General features: G+C 59.0%; 1 protein-coding gene across 13 annotated transcripts in view; it reads left to right on the plus strand.

Annotated features, from left to right (window-relative positions):
* Positions 1–21733, plus strand: part of PI4KA (phosphatidylinositol 4-kinase alpha) — a 94913-nt gene that overhangs the window by 71606 nt on the left and 1574 nt on the right. For 3 of the 13 annotated variants that reach the window (XM_032603026.1, XM_032603019.1, XM_032603022.1), the window contains exons 29-53: positions 115–234; positions 1854–1946; positions 2380–2536; positions 2761–2888; positions 7845–8003; positions 8277–8428; positions 9596–9703; positions 9873–10000; positions 10908–11027; positions 11121–11200; positions 11290–11483; positions 12352–12442; positions 12751–12918; positions 13122–13175; positions 14704–14824; positions 16304–16433; positions 17234–17304; positions 18385–18457; positions 18536–18606; positions 19198–19307; positions 19723–19827; positions 19917–20042; positions 20379–20499; positions 20674–20833; positions 21430–21519. In XM_032603026.1, coding sequence (XP_032458917.1) covers positions 115–234; positions 1854–1946; positions 2380–2536; positions 2761–2888; positions 7845–8003; positions 8277–8428; positions 9596–9703; positions 9873–10000; positions 10908–11027; positions 11121–11200; positions 11290–11483; positions 12352–12442; positions 12751–12918; positions 13122–13175; positions 14704–14824; positions 16304–16433; positions 17234–17304; positions 18385–18457; positions 18536–18606; positions 19198–19307; positions 19723–19827; positions 19917–20042; positions 20379–20499; positions 20674–20833; positions 21430–21519 — 2930 coding nt within the window. Of the gene's footprint in view, positions 1–114; positions 235–1853; positions 1947–2379; positions 2537–2760; positions 2889–7844; positions 8004–8276; positions 8429–9595; positions 9704–9872; positions 10001–10907; positions 11028–11120; positions 11201–11289; positions 11484–12351; positions 12443–12750; positions 12919–13121; positions 13176–14703; positions 14825–16303; positions 16434–17233; positions 17305–18384; positions 18458–18535; positions 18607–19197; positions 19308–19722; positions 19828–19916; positions 20092–20378; positions 20500–20673; positions 20834–21429; positions 21520–21733 lie in introns of those variants that run through there. The other 10 variants (XR_004345431.1, XR_004345434.1, XR_004345430.1 and 7 more) reach the window with 8 other exon arrangements.

Raw genomic sequence — 21733 nt, forward strand, 5'->3', positions numbered from 1 at the left:
GTGGATCAGGGCGGGCGATGCCAGCCTTAGAGCCAGGGTTCCCTCCCCCACCTCACACGTGCTGCACAAGGCTTGCTTTTACCTTTAAAATAACACGGCACTTCCCCGTCTCAGGAATACCTGAACAAACACCAGAACTGGGTGTCGGGGCTGTCGCAGCACACGGGGCTGGCCATGGCCACCGAGAGCATCCTTCAGTTTGCCAGCTACAACAAGCAGAACACCACCCTTGGGGTACGTGTGCCTCTGGGGAGCAGGGTCTCCAGCCGTGGGAGCCCTGCCCCCATATGGGGAGCTTGCGGTGTCTGTGGCAGACCCCAGGCTCGGGGGAGCTGCTCACCATGTTTCTGACGGAGCTCTAAGGTTGATCCTTTTTGAGGATCAGGTCCACGACGGACGAAGTTTCCTGCTGGACACGGTCAGCACGTTTTATGGTCACGCTGGCCTGGCCATCCATTGGACCGAGCTGCACCCCATGTCCTTGGCTTCGTCTCGTTCTGCTCGAGGTTCATTTAGGGGCAGCACGTGCGCTGAGGGGTTCCCTCTGAACCAGATCAGAGACTCGCCTCAAAGCTGGTGGTTGGCAGCAGTGGCCTGTCCGGCAGTGGTGCGATTTGGTGTCTCCCAACCCTGGGGCCCAGTGCAGGGTCTCTGCGGTCCGTGGGAGCCCAGGCAGCCACATGCACCTCTATGCTGCCCGCTCTGGGGTCAGGGGAGGCCAGGCGCCCAGGTGGGAAGGGAGCCGCCCCTTAGGCAGGCTGAGGATGCGGGCAGAGGCCACCAGGGCTCGGTCCTGGTCCAAGGTGATGTTGCCTAAAAGATTTTGGGATTTTTCCACAGAAAAGTAGATTTAGGTTAGGTTTTTCCCTTTCCTGTTGCTCAGGAGGGAAGGACCATTTTTATCTTGTGTTTTGATCGCTGGTTGTTGGGAGACCCCGGCCCTAGAGCCCCTGCCCTGCAGAAGGTGCAGCCTGTGGCCTGGCTGACCTCTCCGCCCAGAGGGGAGTGGGCTGGGGGTTGATTTGGGCACAGGAGCGGGGTCAGAGAGATGCAAGGGAGGGTCTGGCAGCTCTCGGTCCCTCAGGACTGTGCTCAGCCTGGCGAGAGGACCCCGTGTCCCCACTTCCTGGGAAGCAGGCCGAGGTCAGGGACAGTGAGTGGCAGAGCCAGTTTCCCACACATGCCTGCTCCAGGCCACTGTCTCCAAAAAATGTAATGCACTCTCAGGTCACCTTTTTAAAAATGAACCAGCTTAAAATTTTTATGAGAAAACCGTGTATTTTTTGTTTGTGGTTCAGTTTTACTGTTTATATCTTTTCCCCTGACCTTCTTTCCCCCCACCCCTACCACCCAAAATAAAAAGTTGCCCAAAACTGCAGCATCTGAGGGTTGGTTGTCTCCAGTAGTGTCCGTGTATGACGACTGGCAGTGCTGGTGTGTAGGGAACAGAGCTGAAGGGACAGTGTGAGGTGGCCCTGGGGACACTGGGCAGGTCCAGCTGGAGGAGGGGCCTGGAGGGGTGGGCAGACTGGAGAGGCGAGGCCAAGGCAGGGGAAGTGGGGGCTGTGTGAGCCGAGGTCCCTTCCAAGTGTGGGCAGCCACACCAGTGGGGGTGAAGTAGCTGGCCATGGAGCAAAGCTGTAGTCCCAGCTGCCTTCCGGAGATGTTTCAGAGTAAAATGTTTAAAACTCTGTTTTCCATGCGACCTGGCAGACCCCAGAGCGTGTTTAGAGGTGTTTCATTTTATTCACTTGCCATTGCTGGAGATTTTAATAACCCGGGTCTGAGCATGACAGCCTCACTGCACTGGGCTTTGGCCACGAGGGTGTGCAGTCACTGTCCCGTCTCTGCAGGCGACTCAGCTCACGGAGCGGCCAGCCTGCGTGAAGAAGGACTACTCCAACTTCATGGCATCCCTCAACCTGCGCAACCGCTACGCGGGCGAGGTAGCCGCCCGCCGGGTCGGGGCCCCCTAGCGTCCTCTCCTTCCTGGTGGGGGCGGGAGGTCTGTCTTGGGGGGAAGGTTTGGTTCTTGGAAGGAGTGGGAGCTCCTCTCTAGTCAAGTCTTGTGAATAAGAGAGCAACACCTTTCTTGGGAAAAAAAGTAATGTCCGACTCAAGAAGCGCGCGGCTGATCTTGTTTAGCCCATGTGCAGGCAGCTCTGCTGTAGCTCAGTGTTGGATTCAGACATCAGGGCCGGGTCCCCGCCCTCGGGGACTGTCCAGAATGGTGGGAGCAGCACTTGTTTCTAGAGGAGGAGTTCCGGGGCACCATGCGCGGTGGCGGCAGCACCCAGACGAGCCTGTCACTCCGCGTGGGCAACGAAGCCCCGTGGTCTGGGTGGCCAGGCCACATGAGCCTCCGCTGACCTTCCACAGGTGTATGGGATGATCCGCTTCTCAGACGCCACAGGCCAGACGTCTGACCTGAACAAAATGATGGTCCAGGAGCTGAAGGCAGCGTTGGGCGCGGGTGACCCTCAGCACTACACAGAGGCCATGTTCAAGCTGACGGCCATGCTCATCAGCAGCAAAGGTACCGCCCAGGCCCGGGCCACCTTGCTGTCCCAGGGAGCGAGTCCTGGCCACGCAGAGAGCCTGCGCTCCCCCGGGAGATCCCTGCGGCGTCACGCACGGGACTGGGGTGGGGCTGTAATTAAAAGGCCAGCGCTTTTCCGGCCAGTGCCAATTGTCCTGCTGACCCAGGGAGGCTGTGGGTCGACCTGTCGGGGCCTCTGAACAGCATGCATTTGGTTCCAGACTGTGACCCGCAGCTCCTCCATCACCTGTGCTGGGGTCCCCTCCAGATGTTCAACGAGCACGGCATGGAGACGGCCCTGGCCTGCTGGGAGTGGCTGCTGGCTGGCAAGAATGGAGTGGAAGTGCCGGTAAGACGCCGGCTGCAGGCGGCTGTGGGGTGAGAGGTGGAGAGCCAGTCCTGGCCCCTTGGATGACAAGCGTGGAGACCCCGGGAAAGCCCCTCACCCTACAGGGCCTCATATGTAAGCAAGACTGTGATATTAAAGCCTGCCCACAGGACTGTCACTGGGACCAGAGGGAGTGTGTTAAAGGACCCAGTGGTGCTTGAAGCTGTTATTTTTCCAAAGCTCGGCAGGGGGAGCCATTTCTCCACAAGTGGACACGTGTTTATCCACAGTGACCGCGTCCTACCTGCTGACTCTGGGACAGCAGCCCTCCTGCTGGAGGGGGCCCACGGGGAGGGTCTACACACCCTTTCAGCTGATGGGATGAACACCTAAGAACAGATGTATTTTTCAAAGATCCCATTAATTTTCACAGTAATGGGATTGGACATGTTTTTTCTGAGTTTCTTAAGATAATGAGATAAGTGGTCAGAAAGAGTGTTCTGTGTATTTTGCCCCTGAGGGTCAGCTGGATAACTTCCAAGGATGGAACTGGAGTGTTCCAGGCGTGGAGGTGGCCGACCGTAGTCGTACCTCCTCACGGAGTTTGTGTCCAGCTCACGGTGGCAGGCGTCTGTGGAGGGGCCAAGTCGGGTGGTGGGGAGCAGAGACACTGGCCCCTGCCCCTCAGGAGGGAAGTCGGTTGGGTCTGGGCTCTCGCCTAGCTGGCTGTGCTGTCTTCAGGGTTCCAGGACAGGTCCCTGCCTGTGTGTCGAGGGTGATGGCAAGGGGTCTGCGCAGAGTCTTTGTGAGGATGAGCCGACCTGGCCCACCTCACGGCACCTGTTGTCACTGCAGGGCAGGGGCTCTTCAGTCACAGCTACGTCCCGCTCCGTCAGGACCCGTGCGTGTATTGTCTTCATCTGTGTTCACTGCTGTGTGATACACGCCTTGTAACAGTGCTGTCTGTGTTGTCACATGCTTTTCCTAAGCCTTATGGGTGTATCCAGACCGTTTCCCGTCCTCACTTACCTCTGTAGGCCTGGGTCTGTAGTTCTCCTCAGCGCTTCCTGGGCTGCAGGTGGCGGGAGTGAACTTGCAGCCTAGTTCACCTTCATCTCGTGCTTTGGCTGTTCTTCCTGGGTCTGTGATCCTAAGTTGCCTTTGGCATGTTACACACATCTATCATCTGTTGGCTTGCATTGTTCCTGGGGAGAAATCCACAAATTATCATCCTTTCTCAGTATGTGCTATTGTTTGTTTGTTTTTCCTTTTAGCTATTCTTAGGGTTTTTTTATCTTTGATCTTTAATAGTTTGACTCTGTTCTGCTTGGGTGTGGTTTTCTGTGTATTTTATGTTGGGATTCCTTGAACTTCCTAAATCTAGAGATGTCAGGTTTTTCATCAGACTTGGAAAGTTTCAGGCCAGTATTTCATTAAATACATTTTTTACCTGGTTCGCCCCTTCTCACTTGGGCTCCAGGGACGCCTGTGGTGCAGATGTTGTGACGATGGCAGTGTCCGAGGGTCGTCAGCATTCTCTTGGGTTGTTTTCATTCTTTCTCTTGCTTTGGTCCATTTTCATTGGCCTCCTTCCAGTTCCCTAGTACTTCCTCCTGCCTTATTCATTCTGTTGTTAAACCTTTTTTTTTTTTTTTTTTTTTGCGGTATGCGGGCCTCTCACTGTTGTGGCCTCTCCCGTTGCGGAGCACAGGCTCTGGACGCGCAGGCTCAGCGGCCACGGCTCATGGGCCCAGCCGCTTTGCGGCATGTGGGATCTTCCCGGACCAGGGCACGAACCCGTGTCCCCTGCATCGGCAGGCGGACTCTCAACCACTGTGCCAGCAGGGAAGCCTGTTAAACCATTTTTAATGTATTTTATTTCAGATATCATAATCCTCAGATCTAGTATTTCAGTTTCTTTTTTATACTTTGTATTTCTTTCCCGAGAATCTCTGTATCTTCACCTTTTCTATCTTTTCTGGTAAATCTCTAAACATATTTATGATAATTATTTGAAAATTCTTATCTGGTCGGTTAGTTCTAGCATCAGGGTCATCTGTGTTCAAGTTTGTGACCGTGGACCTGACACTGTGTTTAGAAAAACAGTGGAGACTAAGGGGCCCTGCTGCTTTATCTTCTCCTTGTGCCTGGTGGCTGAAGTGAAGGCCGCACCCCCGAGGGGCTCATCTTGGCAAGAAGGGTGGGTTCTTCCTGCTTTACATCACACCTTCACATCTTCCTTTTTTTTTTTTTCTCTAGTTGCGGTGAGCAGGGGCTACTCTTCGTTGAAGTGCGCAGGCTTTTCATTGCAGTGGCTTGTCTTGTTGTGGAGCATAGGCTCTAGGCACACGGGCTTCAGTAGTTGTGGCATGCAGGCTCAGTAGTTGTGGCTCACAGGCTCTAAAGCACAGGCTCAGTAGTTGTGGCACACAGGCTTAGTTGCTCCGCAGTATGTGGGATGTTCCCAGACCAGGGATCAAACCTGTGTCCCCTGCATTGGCAGGTAGATTCTTAACCACTGAGCCACCAGGGAAGTCCCCAAGGAGGGGTTTTTATGCCAAGCAAATTGCTATGTCATTTGGGGTCTGTCAGACTCTAGTCTGTCCCCTGCCTCCGCCATCATCAGTAGCTCGGCTGGCTTGAGGTTTGGGCCTTGGCAGGTCCGTCCACCACTCGTGCCAGACCTAGTGCTGGCCCCGGGCTGTTGGGCTCATCCTTCCCAGAGAAATGTGATCTCTCTCTGGAAAGCAGCTCTTGGCAGCTCTTCACCTGCCCTCCTCAACAGCCCGACAGCTATGTGTGGGTTTGGTGTCACCAAGCTCTTGCTGTTGGCTCAAGGCTGAAGGCTGTCTGTCTCCCTGCTCCTGGCCTCTGCAACGATCTGCTGTCCAGGCCCAGCTATGCTCCACACCCCAAAGTGGGGGCCGTTCCCCTATATTTCTATGTCTTTAGTATCATTGCACCCTGGTGTTTCATTTTTTCTATTATCTGCCAATGTTTGCTGGTTATGGAGCAATTGGAAGGTATGAGCACAAAGAAGAAAACAAAAATCGTCCGTAGCCCCAACTCAGAGGCGGGTGCTGCTGGAGTCTTTTGCATTCGTGGGGAGATAAAGCCTGAGCAATCTTATTGGTCTCATATAGCACAAGGGTCTGGGCCTTCGTTCCACTGAGACAGGAAAGAATTCTGGTCCCCTGGTTCTGTAACCCGTAACAAGAGCACAGGCCTAGACTGGCCCCCACGGTCCCGCAGTCTGTAAACGCCCAGACAAAATCCTCATGGCCCTCTCTGCCCCCCGACACTCCACGGCGAGCCTTAGCGAATCCTGTCAGGTCTACCTTTTATCTTTAAAGCATCTTCAGAATTTGACCACCTCCCAGCAGCCTGGCCCAGCCCCTGTCTCTCCCTTGCACTTGGAGACAACCCAGCCCCTGCTATCCCCCCAGGCCCCTCCACCTTCTCTACACAGAGGAGCCAGGAAAATGGGTCAGATCAGGACCCTTCCACTCCCGGACTTGTCCATGCTGCTTGTGCTCACGCAGAGCAGAGGTGGACAGTGTCTGACCAGCAAGGCCCCTCTGCCCCCTGTTGCCGCCACAGGCACCCTGCAATCCCTGCTGTCCCGGCCCCGGTGGGCTCCTGCTTTAGACTGCGGGTGCCGCTCCCTCCCCGGCAGCGCTGTCCTCAAACAGGTTTTCTCCAGGGCTGGTCTGAGCTGTATCCTCCACCTGGGATCTCCCCAGCCGCCCTGCCTGAAATGCCGCCACGCCATCCCCGCTTCCCTTCACGGCTGTTTGCCCCCAGCGGAGAGCGCCGTGCAGTCTGTAGGCTGCTTCTAGTCAGCCTGGACCTGAGTTGTGTTTGTTCACACTCATGCCACGAGCCTGGAAGGCAGGCCCTGGCCAAGGTGGCGACCAGGACGGGGGTACAAATGGTGGGCAGGCAACCTGGTGGGCTGCTCCCTTACCCTCCACCCTGCAACACGTTTGGCTGCAGGGGCGACCGCCGGGAGTCCATCCTTGTGTCGTGGATGGGCTTCTGTCTGCGCTGGACTCTGTCCTCACCTCATGGCCTCCAGATGGCTTCTGTGCCTGCAGGCAGGGAGGAGGGCAGAGGCGAGTGTCACCTCCCTGCCTTCTTCCTCAGGGCTGCCCCGACTCCCACTGCTCACTCCTGCTAACGAGTGGGCGAAGGGACCTGAGACTGGCTGCCTGGCGCCCTGAGCAGCCATGGAATGGGAGGAGGGATGGGGTCCCGTGTCCCCGCAGGGGCTCTGGATGCCCTGGAAGGAGCCACTGGCTGTTGTCAGGCCACAGAGGCTGCTCCCCTGCGAACCCCTCACCCAGGCTGGTGGGGTCACAGGCTCCACTCGGCCCCCACAGTTCTTCCCTGAGCCCGGATAGCGGCATAAAGGTGTCGTGTGGGGTCCATGGGGGTGGAGAGGAGGAACTGGGTTCTGGAGCCCGCCACGCCCCTGCCACTGCCAGCCCAGAGGCCCTGAGCAGGCGGCCTCCCCTGCGTGGTTTCCAGGCAGTGCTGTCACAGGTGGGCTGCACCACAAAGCAGGACACCTCCTGGCTGTGGTCCAGGAGGGGCTTCTGGTGAAAAAAGGCTGGAAAGTGGGATCATGGGGAGATCTTAGTGATTTTTTTTTTCCTTCATACCTTCCTCGGTTTTCTAATTTTGTTCAGTGAGCATATATTCCTTTTATGATTAAAAAAACAAAACGGGGGCTTCCCTGGTGGCGCAGTGGTAGAGAGTCCGCCTGCCGATGCAGGGGACACGGGTTCGTGACCCGGTCCGGGAGGAGGCTGGGGCCGTGAGCCATGGCCGCTGAGCCTGCGCGTCCGGAGCCTGTGCTCCGCAACGGGAGAGGCCACAACAGTGAGAGGCCCGCGTACCGCAAAAAAAAACGCCAAAAAACCAGCAAGCCTCTTTCTGCGCCCCACGGAGGGGCTAACATCTGCATTCTTGCAGTTCATGCGGGAGATGGCGGGGGCCTGGCAGATGACAGTGGAGCAGAAGTTCGGCCTGTTTTCTGCGGAGATAAAGGAAGCAGACCCCTTGGCTGCGTCGGAAGCCAGTCAGCCCAAACCCTGTGCCCCCGAGGTGACCCCTCACTGCATCTGGATCGATGTACGTACCCCCGTCTCCCCTGTGCTCCACCCACTCTTCCCCGGGGTCGGGGGCTGCCCTGGGACTCCAGGTTGAAGACTGCCCCACCTCGGGGGTAACTGGCCCATCTCTCTCCCCACGCCCTGCCGGTCTCGTCCCTTTGCCCTGTAGACCCCACCTGCCCTCCTGTGGGCCTGAGCCCCTCCTTGGCAGGCAGTGGTGGCTCGAGGGTGGGCGGCCACCTGGCCCCGCCAGCAACATGGCCCCACCAGCAGCGTATCCCTTTCCGTCCAGTTCCTGGTGCAGCGGTTCGAGATTGCCAAGTACTGCAGCTCTGATCAGGTGGAGATCTTCTCCAGCCTACTGCAGCGGTCCATGTCTCTGAGCATTGGGGGCACTGCGGGGAGCATGAACCGGCATGTGGCGGCCATCGGGCCCCGCTTCAAGTGAGAGCTCACCTCAGGGCCTGCTCCCCCGGGTTTCCTGTGGTTGGTCACTTGTTCACCAGAAACTGACCGAGCCCCCCTGGGAAAGGCATCCGCACATGATGGCCGAGGCCACCACGCCCTCTCGGGGCTGGGGACATGGGGCAGCGTGCTGTCCACAGCAGGGAAGTGCGCAGGAGGTGCTTCATGTGGGGACCCGGCCAGCCAAACGCTGGGGGTGGCAGCAGCAAAAGGATTCTGGTGACACACTGGAGAGGGAAAAACGGCCAGCTGTGTGGCAGAGCCTGGTGTGACAGCTCAGGCCCATTACCCTCTGGGGCCGATTGTGCCAGTTGCACACCAAGCCCTGTGCAAAACCAGCAACACCGGGGGAGGGCACACACCCCAATAGGCAGCATGTGGCCCAGTGGGCCTCAAACCAGGTGCGGTGGTCAGGGGCGCTGTGGACGCAGCAAGAGGGCCTGGCCTGGCATGGGGAGGGCTCTTGACTGGGCCTGCAGATACCTGGGGGCTCAGATGGAAGGAGGGTGAGGGGCCCCTGCAGGTGGGCACCACTCCGTCTACCTGTTCCCCTCCCTGAGCTCTTGACTCATGTTCCTGAAGCCCACTGGGCACGCCCTCGGGCCGTGCTTCTCAAACCAGTACCCAAGGGCTAGTTCTCTTTTTCCCTAATTTTCAGTCTGTTGTGGACCTATACTTTTACAAATTGCAACGAGAATGGGTTAGTAGGAGAGGATCCATGCTGGACCATCCCAGCCATGGGAAGTGGCCATGGAGACGAGCAGGAGGGCTGCCCATTCCTGACCAGCGCGTCTGCGGATGCCTGCAGGGCAGCCCTGATCTTGCAGAATCCAAGCAGATTGTTCTTAGAACCTGAGTTCTACCTTCGTAGTCCCCGTAGGTGATGGTACCTCAGGGAGTGGTTTGCAGTTTGTGGGACCAAAGCTTCTGGCCGAGGGGCAGAGTCACACACATGTTGTTTTCCCCCCAACAAAAGTGAAGATTTAAAAAATCTTTCGTAAGGCATCAGGGTACAGTAATCCGAGACAGGTGACCACCTGCCCGATCCACAGCCCTGGCGGGAGGGCTCTGCCGCCTGCAGGTGGGCCCTGAGCTCAGGGAGAGGTTTGCAGGAGGCGCCACTCGCTGACCGGGGCCGTCTTGCAGGCTGCTGACCCTCGGCCTGACCCTCCTGCACGCGGACGTGCTTCCCAATGCGACCATCCGCAACGTGCTCCGCGAGAAGATCTACTCCACTGCCTTCGACTACTTCAGGTGCTGCCCCCACCCCACCCCCAGCCCCCAGGCCTGGGTCACTCGGCCTGCTGTGTGCCGACCCCCGGCTTAGTGGCCCGACTTGTCATTAGGAGGCTGCGCGCCCCACCTTGCCGCGCTTCCTGACTCCTAGACCCTGGCACTCACCCTCGTCCCTGGCTGTTTGCAGTTGTCCCCCAAAGTTCCCTACGCAGGGAGAGAAGAGGCTGCGTGAGGACATAAGCATAATGATTAAGTTCTGGACCGCCATGTTCTCAGATAAGAAGTACCTGACCGCCAGCCAGCTCGTTCCCCCAGGTGAGCCCCAGCCTCAGCTGTGCTGCATGGTCACCAGAGGCCCATGCCTGCCCGGTCACCTCTTCTCTGGCCGCTGCTGGGGAGCAGGAAGGAGGGCAGGGTCTCCAAGCAGACAGGCAGACACCCCCTGGTGTAACTTCCCAGCACGGGGCCATTCTCAGGGGCCCCCTGCATGCCCGACAGTCTGTATTGGACTACGGCCTATGTGCTGGAAGGGATAGGGCACAGTCCATTGTCACCTGGTGGGGCCAGTCTTACCGGCAGGTGACTCCAACATGGGGGGTCGTGGGAACGTCCCCTGAGGACAGGCACTTGCCCTGCAGCAGTTGGGGACCAGGGGCAGGTTTCTGGAAGAGGTGACGTGTGAGCTGCATCTTGGAGCATGGAGGGTGGACGGGGTCAGGGAAAGGCGCTGAAGTGGGAGCCAGCAGCCGCCCCCACAGGAGGAAGCCCTGCTCTTGTTTCTCTGAAGCATGTAGCTGGTCACACGCCCAGGCTGCGGGAGGCGCATGTCTCTGCAGGCAGACCCACGTGGACAGCCTGGCCGCCACGAAAGGGAAAAGCAGGCACAGTGATTGTAAGCAGCTCTTGGCTCCACTCAGAGCAGGGCAGGCAGCCCTGCCATCTGTCCCCACGGGTCCCCGAGTCATCGCCATGTAGGAGGACACTGGGAGGTCAGTGCCATAACTGATCAAGGCGGCTCCTCGATTTGCTTTGCTTTGGGCTCAGGGGAACATAACACACTTTAGAAAGCTTCCATCTGCAGTGGTTCATGAGGAACTTTGCAGACACCTGGTTCGTCCAGGGAAGCCGTCACCGGCCGTCTCCCCCACCTGCTCCCCCACAGCTGCTTTGTCTGTGGTGAAGGTCCAGACACCTCTTTCTAGAATGCAGTGTCTGCCCACAGATAACCAGGACACCCGGAGCAATCTGGACATAGCGGTTGGCTCGCGCCAGCAGGCTACACAAGGCTGGATCAACACCTACCCGCTGTCTAGCGGCATGTCCACCATCTCCAAGAAGTCAGGTCGGTGGGGCTTTGCTGCCGGGTCCCTTGGGTCCTCAGGGTCATAGAGCAGCTCCAAGGGACACTCTGTGCCGTCCCCCCCCCCATCCCCAGGCATGTCCAAGAAGACCAACCGGGGCTCCCAGCTGCACAAGTACTACATGAAGCGCCGGACGCTGCTGCTGTCCCTGCTGGTGAGGCCCGTGCGCCATGCCTGCAGCGCTGGGGTAGGGGAGGGGCGCGGGCCACGCAGAGGCACATCCGTGTCTGTGTCCCTCACCAGGCCACTGAGATCGAGCGTCTCATCACGTGGTACAACCCACTGTCAGCCCCGGAGCTAGAGCTGGACCAGGCTGGAGAGAGCAGCGTGGCCAACTGGAGGTCCAAGTACATCAGCCTGAGCGAGAAGCAGTGGAAGGACAACGTGAACCTCGCCTGGAACATCTCTCCTCATCTGGCCGTGCAACTGCCAGCCAGGTGGGCTGCCTGAGAGGCCGTGCCGGAGGTCCAGCACAAGGCACCTGGCAGGGGGAGGGCACGTGTCACAGCCAAGGACTGTAAGGGAAGAGCCATCGTAGCCCCAGATGCTCCCCAGTCCTGTGCAGTGGTAGGGTCTGTCCTGCCAGGGGCCCAGCACCCCGGAGCCCGAGGAGATAACATCAGGGCACCCCAGGGCCTCACCTTGTTCGATGAGGAAAGGAAACACCTGTGGTTACTCTGGGAGGTAGGCCTGGGGGGTCTGGGTTGGTTCCTGGGTGGCATCTTCAGGCAGCAGGCTACTCAGAGGGGTGGCTGGCAACTGAGTGTCCTGTGAGCTGTCCTGAGGCAGCTCTTAACAGGGACAGGACTCAGGCTGGTAGGTGCTGAGAGGGGCTTCCCAGGCCCCCTGTGCTGCATCCCAGTAGACTCCATGTGCCTGCGTGCAGGGTGGGCCTTTCTTCCCCAGAGCCCATGGTGCATACTTACTGCTTCCTTCTTCGGGTCCTAAGTCCTCCTCAGGACAGGATCGCAGCCTGACGGTATTTAGGCAGCAGCTGCCTGCCTTAGCCTTGGGCGGTCACACCTGAACACTTTGCACCCACCCTCCCACCTGCTAGCGTGCCTTCTGGCCCACGGGTGCCACAACGTGGATGGGTGCTTTGGGGGCCAGGCCAAGGGAGGTGTCCTTGGAAGGATCATTCCTGCTCCAAGGAGTTCTGCCCTTGGGTCACAGCCGGTCACAGTAAACACCATGTCAGTAGCCACAGTGCTCAGATGTCACTGGGTGTTGGTCCACATCCCTTAGTCCAGGGCTCCCCCAGCCCCCGTCTTCAGTGTCTGCCACCCACACCCTCTTTGCCTGTAGGTTCAAAAACACAGAAGCTATTGGCAATGAGGTGACCCGTCTGGTTCGCTTGGACCCAGGAGCCGTTAGTGACATCCCCGAAGCCATCAAGGTAGCATGGCGGGTAGTGTGCTGGGGCCTGGTCCTAAGTGCACAGAAACAAAACTGCCTCCAGGGATGCCTGGAGGCGAGGAACACAACCAAAACCCACTGACCTCAGTGGTACCACGATTTTTCTGATCTCTTGTGTTATCTACTCTTCGGATGAATCATTTACTGTGTTTATAGTAGAAAAACGTTGAGTGTATTTCACCCTGGTTGAAGTTGTGCTGTTGTATGTAATGTGTCAGAAGCTGTTATAAATGCCTTGCAGTTTTCACTCCTTGGGGCCATCCCTGTGACTCCCTTCTTCCTCCCCAGTTCCTGGTCACCTGGCACACCATCGACGCCGATGCCCCCGAGCTCAGCCATGTGCTGTGCTGGGCACCCGCAGACCCACCCACAGGCCTGTCCTACTTCTCCAGCATGTACCCGCCACACCCACTCACGGCGCAGTATGGGGTCAAAGTCCTACGGTCCTTCCCGCCGGTGAGCCCATCTGCTGGGTCGACCTCGGGGGGCTGCCCAGCCCCACGGGGGGACAGAGGGCAGGCCTGATTGAGGGTGAGGACGTGTCCTGGGGGTGGAGTGACAGCAGGGCCAGTCCAGGTGGGGTGGGGCCCTGGGACCCCTGTCCTGCCTGGTGCTCTCACCCCTTCCTGAGTCATGACTGCTCCTCCCCCACCACACAGGATGCCATCCTGTTCTACATCCCCCAGATTGTGCAGGCCCTCAGGTATGACAAGGTAAGGCATGCAGCACAGGGCTACCAGCCTGGAGGGCCGGGCGGGCAGCGGGACGGAGCCCAGGAGCAGGGCCACTGAGCTGGGACCTGGGCCTGAGGTCTCTCACCCCCATGTGGTCGTCCAGCACCCAAGGCCCAGTCCTGCTGTGCTGGGTGAACAGGTTCTGGAAACATTGCTGGCTGCTTCCTCAGGGTAGGCGACCTGGCCTGGGACCCGTACCTGCTGGATGGGGGTCTCAGCAGGTCCCCTAGCTCCCAAATCCAGCTCCCCGTCTCCTGGGTGGAGTGGCCAAGGGGTTGGAGGAGACAGCATGTGTATTAGTGAGCTCAGGCCACCCTGGCAAAGTACACAGACTCGGGGCTTAAACTACAGGGAGCTCGTTCCACACAGTCTGGAGGCTGGACATCTGAGATCCAGGTGTCAGCAGGGCTGGTTTGCCCAAGGCCCTCTCCTTGCCGTGTAGACGGCGGCTTCTCCCTGTATCCCCACGTGGCTGTCCATTTGTCTGTGTCCTAATCTCTTCTTATAAGGATACAAGTCAGATCGGATCAGGGCCCCCTACTGATCTCATGTAACTTCATCAGTTCTTTAAAGGCCTATATCCAAATACAGTCACATTCTGTGGGGGGGGGGGACTTCAACATATGAATGGGGTGTGGGGGTGGATAATTCAGCCGTAACAGTGTACATGCACATAGGGGCCTGGCAAAGGGCCTGGCCAGAAAACACCCACGGGGTGACCACAGCCCGGAGCCCTCACCACCCGCACTTCATCACGGTGCCACACCCAAGCCTGCGTCTGAGGGCAGCAGCGTCTACCCCTCCTGCTCCTGCCCATACACCCCCCTGCCCTGGGCCCACAGGGCCCCAGAACACCCCATGCCCTGGCCAAGCCTGGAGACCCTGCACTGGAGGTTGCACATTCATGGTTCATCTTTAGATCTAGTTGCTGGGTTAGAATTGGGTTATTTGAAGTTTGACCTGTTTGGGAAGCCCACCCACCCAAGTTGAGGACATCTGTCCAAGGAATACTTTACCAGATGGGCCGCAAATGACTGTGGAGAGGGAGAGGCTGCACCCCAGGAGTCTTCCAGAAAGGCCAGCTGCCTTTGTAACCTAGGACATGGGAATTCAGCCTGAGCTGGGAGTGACGTAGGGTTTTCTGGGACCCGTCCATCACTGGGCAGCGTCTTCTAGACACCAGTCCACAGGGGCGCATTTGAAACCCGCCTGCCCACGCGTCGTGCTTGACGACAGCAGAAGCTGGTTAGAGTCTAGGGCTTAGAGTCCAGAGGAGGGAACAGAGGAGACAAAAGCTGGTGCATGCCTGCATAGACAAAGACCCCGGCAGCTGGCCAGCCAGCTGGACTCGGGCTCAACTCCGCCGCGCAGGAGAGGTGCTCACAGCCGGCACCGCTCGACCACGCTTCTTTCTGGGTCTGCCAAGCGTGGAGTTATTGCTGCTTGGATAAGAGTGGCCTCTCTTGGTGGAGTGTGGCCAGCCTGGGCTGACCTTGCTTTCCTACAGATGGGCTATGTGCGGGAGTATATTCTGTGGGCGGCATCCAAGTCCCAGCTCCTGGCACACCAATTCATCTGGAACATGAAGACGAACATCTATGTGGATGAAGAGGGGCACCAGAAAGACCGTGAGTGCCCGTCCCTCGGCCCCCACCCCGTACTCACCACCTGCCCAGGGTCATCATTCCTCCACTCCCACCTCTGACCCCTGCCTGGCTCCCAAGACCCTATGGCTCGGTCCTGCAGCTCCACGGGCAGCGCTTCCCAAACCAGGTCATCTCAGGATCCTCACACCCTTGAAAACTACAGACCCTCAAAGAGCTTGGGTTTATGTGGCCTTTGGCCATCCATACTCACCAACATTAGAAATTAAAAATAGAGGGCTTCCCTGGTGGCGCAGTGGTTAAGAATCTGCCTGCCAATGCAGGGGACAAGGGTTCGAGCCCTGGTCTGGGAAGATCCCACATGCCGCGGAGCAACTAAGCCCGTGCGCCACAACTACTGAGCCTGTGCTCTAGAGCCCGCGAGCCACAACTACTGAGCCCGTGTGCCACAACTACTGAAGCCCGCGTGCCTAGAGCCCATGCTCCGCAACAAGAGAAGCCACCGCAGTGAGAAGCCCGCACACTGTAACGAAGAGTAGCCCCCGCTCGTCGCAACCAGAGAAAGCCTGCGTGCAGCAACAAAGCCCCAAAGCAGCTAAAATTAAAAAAAATAGAGACCCATCTCACATAAACATAACTTTTAAAGAAGTGAGCAAGAAGAGTAGCATTGTTTAACACGTTTACAGGCCCCTTTAGTGCCTGTGGGAGATGAGGTCATCAGTGCGGTGGGAGATCCCCTCACTCTGCCTCTGCATTTCATGTCAGAATATGCTGTTTGGGCTGAAGTGGCTGCAGGAGATTGGGCCTTGCTGACCTATAGTTGGAAACGGAGGAGTGTCTGGTGTTCAGGCCCCCATGGGTGCTCCCCGCCAATGCTACCAAGCTTGGCGGGATGGTTTCTCAGGGGTTCAGTGCAGTGAGGAGTCTGAACCGTGTTGTGAGCCTCACTCTCTGTTCATCCAGCCCCTGCTTGCCCTGCACTCGCCCCTCGCAAGACCTGTAACACCCGCTGTGGTCACACCCAACGTGCAGGGCAGGGTCTCCAGTGCTGACGCATTTCATGACACAGTATTTAAAGATCTTGTGTGTGGAGCCCCAGCTGCCTCACAGGACAGAAACGTTTCTGAGTGCTGGGAAACTGTCAGGCTTTTTTGTCAAGCTTAACAAAGTTTTGTAGTTGTTTTCCTTAAATGGCAGATTCATTTTATTGATTTTCAAGAAAATATCTGCCATAAGTCTACATCTGAGTGACTTTACCTTATCTGTTAGTCACTCCTTCAAGTAAAAATGACGTTCCCTGGAAGAGGGGACAGTCAGATGCAGGTACTCCCGTGAGACCACCACACGCTTCAGGTGCGGCCCCCGTGAGCATCCGTGATCCTGGGGCCCTTCACTCGCCACAGCCTCACGGGCATCAGCACCCTGAGGAGGGCAGACCTCCTCTGGGTGGGGTCTGGAGAGAGGGTCCCCAGGACTGCAGGCTCACCCTCGGTTTCTCTGCAGCTGACATTGGCGACCTCCTGGAACAGCTGGTGGAAGAGATCACAAGCTCCCTGTCTGGCCCGGCCAAGGACTTCTACCAGCGGGAATTCGACTTCTTCAACAAGATCACTAACGTGTCGGCCATCATCAAGTAAGTGGCATCTTCTCCAGGCCCCACTTGTGGGAGCTGCCCAAGGAGCTTCGTAGACTCCTGACGTCTCCTGCTAAGGAACAGCCAGACGGGGAGTCTGCTCCCACCGTCCAGGGCCCCCGTGGGCATAGAAGATGCACAGAAAACAACATCTCAGGTTCACTTTGGGTCTTGCCCAAGCCTGAGGACACCTGCTCTCCAGGTTCTGATGGTCCCCGTGGTGTTAGGGAAACCAGACTCCTTTGCAGCCGCGAGGTCCTTTCTTGATTCACCTCCTGGGCCCTCATTCACGTGGAGCAGACGCCAACCTTGGACGTCTTGGCCACCCATTTGTGCAGGATGGGGCCCCAGGGTTGCAGATGCTGGCCAAGCGCCTGGGGAGGCAGCAGGGGAGCCCTAGTGCTGTTCCTCCAGGTGCCTAGTCGCCACACTGTCCCCAGTGCTCAGGCTCCCCCGCTACCCCATCACTGCGGGCCATGTGTCCCATGGTCCTCTCCTGACCAGTTCTAAGCAGAGCGGCAACGTGGCTGCAGAGATGGAGGGTCAGGGTGGACTCCCTAGGCCTCTGCCACGTGAGGCGTGATTCCATTTCACTCACCTTGTCGTGGGGCGCAGAGGTCTGAGGGTCTGCCCGAGGCCACACTGCCAGTAAACCACGTAGCCCGCAGCCTGACCCCCACAGCATTGTACACCCCCTTCCCATGCCCCAGGTGGCAGAGTGCAGGGCTAGGGCCCTCGGACAGGAGGGCCTGTCTGTGCCCCGAAGCCACAGACACCAGTGTCTGTGTCTTGTTCTCCAGGCCCTACCCTAAAGGTGACGAGAGGAAGAGGGCTTGTCTGTCGGCTCTGTCTGAAGTGAAGGTGCAGCCTGGTGAGCAGGGTTCGAGGCCAGTGAGACGGGGGTCTGGGGGACCCTGGGTGCCCAGAACCCCTCTCCAGAACCTGCCCCTGCCAGTGGTCACTCTTGGTTCTCCTAGCTACAGCTGTTTTCTGAAGGCCGAGGCCCTGTCCTTGGCAGCTGTGGTTCTAGAAGTTTCCTGAGCTCCAGTGTAACAGAAGCAACGCAGGCCACACAGTGGACTTAGGGAGGAGCAGGGGTGTCCCAGGTGTGCTAGGGCCTGTAGGATGAGGGCGCCCATGCCCCACTCCCTGGTGCTCTTGCCATGTGGTCAGATCCGTGTCTTTTCAAGACAAGATGGGAACCCAGACGTCACCGCACAGCTCTCCGTTCTTAAGTCTTACACACTCGTTCTTCAAAACCCTGGCCTTGCACACTTGCCCACTGCCCGCCTCAGTGGTGGGCACCAGTGCAGGGCCCTGGGTGGGCCTCTCCTGACTGTGCTGAGCCCTGCCCAGCCCCGCCCCAGAGAACACTCAGCCTCCCAGAGGACACCATGCTGCTGGGTCGTGTCCCCGAGGCACTGGGGAGCCAGCTGGGCTCTAGAGCAGAGTGGAGCTTGGGCCGTGTGAGGGAGGCTGGGCTGGCGAGGGAAGGAGGGTGGATGAGGTGGGGGCCTGCATGCTCCCCAGGGGCCCAGTCCCTCCCACCAGGACCCCGCCTCAAGCACCCCCACCTCCGGGGGCTCGGGGAACTGTGGTCCCTGACCAGGAAGGGCCTTCTCTCAACCTGCACTGACAGGGTTGAGCTGGGGGTGTCAGGTGGATGGGTGCTGGGGCTCCTGTGTCCTGTGGCATTGGCGGCCAGTGGCTTGAGAAGCTGAGGGTTTAGGGTGTCCTCTTGGAGAAGCGTCTGCGGGAGGTGGTTGCCCCATGTGGAACGTCAGGATGGGCCCAGGGAAACAGCACAGAGTCAGGGAAGACAGCCTTACCGGCCTTGGAACAAGGAGTCGGCGGTGCCGCAGGCAAGGCCCTTGAGGCCTCAGCACAGCCCCGTCTGCTGGGAAAGCCTCATCCTGCTCGGGCCCTGGGATGTCCCTTCTGTCCCTCATAGGCTGCTACCTGCCCAGCAACCCCGAGGCCATCGTGCTGGACATCGACTACAAGTCCGGGACGCCCATGCAGAGGTGAGGCACCACCTGCAAACTCCCCCTCACGGGCTCCCATTCTCTGTCACTTGCACCCCATTCTCTCTTGTTTTCCAGCGCTGCAAAGGCCCCGTATCTGGCTAAGTTCAAGGTGAAACGATGCGGAGTTAGTGAACTTGAGAAGGAAGGTCAGTGGGGCACGTCCGATGTAGTTTGGGGTCCCCATGAACGGTGACAGCCTCCGGCCAGTCAGTCTGGACCCTTGTCTGGGGGTGGCAGGCACGTGTGCAGTGACAGAGGCCCCGGGGAGGACTGGTCGGCTTGGCTGCCGTGAGAGTGACCGCAGGCTGGCAGCCTCCACAGCAGGAGTCGATTCTCTCTGTCTGGAGGCCGGGGTGTCAGCAGGGCCCTGCTCCCTCCTGAAGTGCTGTGAAGGATCCTTCTGGCCTCTTCCAGGGACAGGGCATGGTTGTTCCTCAGCTGTGGCTGCCACATACATCACACTCTGCAGTTCTGGGGGGGCATGAATGTCGGGAGCGTAGCAGCACAAGGGTGTGGCCCTGGGTCCTTGCTCCTCAGCTGTTCTTAGGAAGAGACCCTGACCCTGTGGCCCCACCCACTGACCCCTGGTGTCTGCTGGGCCTCGTTGGCCTCTTTAGGGTTTTGCAGAGATGATCCCTAAGGTTCTGTGTTGCTTCAGGCACATGATCAGGGCTCACCCCCAGCATCCTCAGAGGGCCTCTCTGCCCGCCGCTGACAGGCAGCCTCTCCCTGTGCAGGTCTGCGGTGCTGCTCAGACTCCGAGGATGAGGGCAGCACGCAGGAGGCCGATGGCCAGAAAATCTCCTGGCAAGCAGCCATCTTCAAAGTGGGAGACGACTGCCGTCAGGTAGTGGGCTGGGCAGGCAGGGCAGGGCCGGAGGTGTGCAGGGGCCGGGGCAGGCCCGCCTCTCCAAGACTCCAGGCACACTTCTCAGCATCATACAGAAATAGGAATCCTTGGTTTCCCATTTGGTTCTGTTGCCTTGGAGTACATCAGGGCTTTCTGCTAAACCCGGAGGCCTCTCCAGTGGCCCCCCTCCCGCTGTACACCCTGGCTGCTCAGGGGGAACTGCCCCGGGGAATGGGTGCCCCTTACTCACACCCACCGCCAGGCAGTGCATCCTCGCAGTCTGCCCAGGGAGCAGTGGGCAGTGAGGCTCAACGGGGCCTCCCTCCCTCCTCCCCCTCCCCCTCACTGGGCAGGGCCGCAGGCACCTGGAGCCAGCAGCCCACTACGACCCTGAGTCTCTCCTGGTTCCCAGGACATGCTGGCCTTGCAGATCATCGACCTCTTCAAAAACATCTTCCAGCTGGTTGGCCTGGATCTCTTCGTCTTTCCGTACCGGGTGGTGGCCACCGCCCCTGGGGTAAGTTTCCCAAGCAGTTGCTTGGGCGCTGCCCCTGTCCCTCACCCTGTGGTGTGCCCGCAGCCTGAGCCTCGGCCCTTCCTCCCTAGTGCGGGGTGATCGAGTGCATCCCTGACTGTACCTCTCGGGACCAGCTGGGCCGCCAGACCGACTTTGGCATGTACGACTATTTCACACGCCAGTACGGGGATGAGTCCACGCTGGCCTTCCAGCAGGTGGGCAGCAGGGCGGCCCCACTGCCCGCCAGCCCCAGCTCCTGCGTTGGTCAGCACCCTGTTTTCTAAGTCCTCGTATGTCTGGGGGTAAAACCAGAGCATCTGTAACCTTCCTTGGGATGAAAGGCATGACTCGAGAGGGGCTCCCCAGGAGAAAGCTGACAGGAGTTGAAGGGGGGAAGGGGCCACAGCCCTGCACCTCAGATGCACCCACTTGTCACTCCGACTACCAAGGTCTGGCTTGCTGATCTAGGTGCAGGCCCAGGGGTTCCAGGGTGCCCGCAGGCCCAAGAGGGCACAGCTCCAGGGCACCCTGAGCATGCTGTCTCTGCACAGGCACGCTATAACTTCATCCGCAGCATGGCTGCCTACAGCCTCCTGCTGTTCCTGCTGCAGATCAAGGACCGGCACAACGGCAACATCATGCTGGACAAGAAGGGCCACATCATCCACATCGGTGGGTGGGCATCCTGCCGCGGGGGCACCGGGGCAGGGGCTCTGGGGGTTGGGGAGCTGGGCTTCCTTTCCAGCCGCTGCTCCCCAGTGTCCCCAGGAAACAGCGGTTACAGGGCATACACCCAGCTTTGCCCTGCAGCTGATCCCAGCACGATGGCTCTTTGGGGTATTGCAGACTTTGGCTTCATGTTTGAAAGCTCCCCGGGTGGCAACCTCGGCTGGGAACCAGACATCAAGCTGACGGACGAGATGGTGATGATCATGGGGGGCAAGATGGAGGCCACCCCCTTCAAGTGGTTCATGGAGATGTGTGTCCGCGGCTACCTGGCCGTGCGGTGAGCCCCGCGGGTGGGGTGGGGGGCAGGGAGGGGCTTCCATACTGGGCCCGTTCATTCAGCAAGCCCCGCCCACCCCTCAGAGTTCTCCTCGGGTCATCTCAGGCCTTTGGTGGACACAGAACTGGGGTTGGGGCAGGGGGATGCACGGGAGGCCCCCTGAGCCCTTGCCTTCCTGTCACATCTCTGCCACCTGTGCCAGCAGCATCTTGCTCCAGGCATCAGTGACCCGCCACGTTCTGCATCTCCCAGGCTTGACCTCGCCTGCCGACGCCTTGGGGCCCCTCTGAGCACCCCACCTGCCCTTCCTCCCTAGCCTGAGCCCCTACACCCCCAGGCTGCGTGCCGGGGACTCAGGTCCTGGCTTCCAAGTGTCATGTGGCTGATGCCACAGAGCAGTGTGGGGACACCTGGACTCCAACCCGAGTCTGTTGAAGCCTGCATGGCACGTGCAGAAGGGAGGATCCCTTCCTTAGCCAGGCACAGAACCATGGCAGGGGCCGAGGGCAGGCCCTGGGCAGGGGCTGCATGTTGACCACAGGCAGGGCCCCCACCCAGGCTGGCCTCTGTCCACCTCCTTCCCTGCCTCTCCCCAGGCCCTACATGGACGCCGTCGTCTCTCTGGTCACTCTCATGCTGGACACGGGCCTTCCCTGCTTCCGCGGCCAGACAATCAAGCTCTTGAAGTAGGTCCGGCAGGCAGGCCACTGGGGGGTGGCTGTCCCCTGAGATGGGAGCCCTTCGAGTGCTGGTAATGGGGACTGTTATCGAGGCCAAGTGCTCCCCCTTGGACGCCCAGACAGACGGGGTCCTGGGTGAGGAGCTGTCCCCAGACCTTCCGTGTGTGAGGTGCCTTGACGTAGGCGGAGGATGTACCCTGCGGCCCTTCGTCCCTCAAGG

Source organism: Phocoena sinus, chromosome 14 (genome assembly GCF_008692025.1).
Source record: "Phocoena sinus isolate mPhoSin1 chromosome 14, mPhoSin1.pri, whole genome shotgun sequence".
Lineage (NCBI taxonomy): Eukaryota > Metazoa > Chordata > Mammalia > Artiodactyla > Phocoenidae > Phocoena > Phocoena sinus.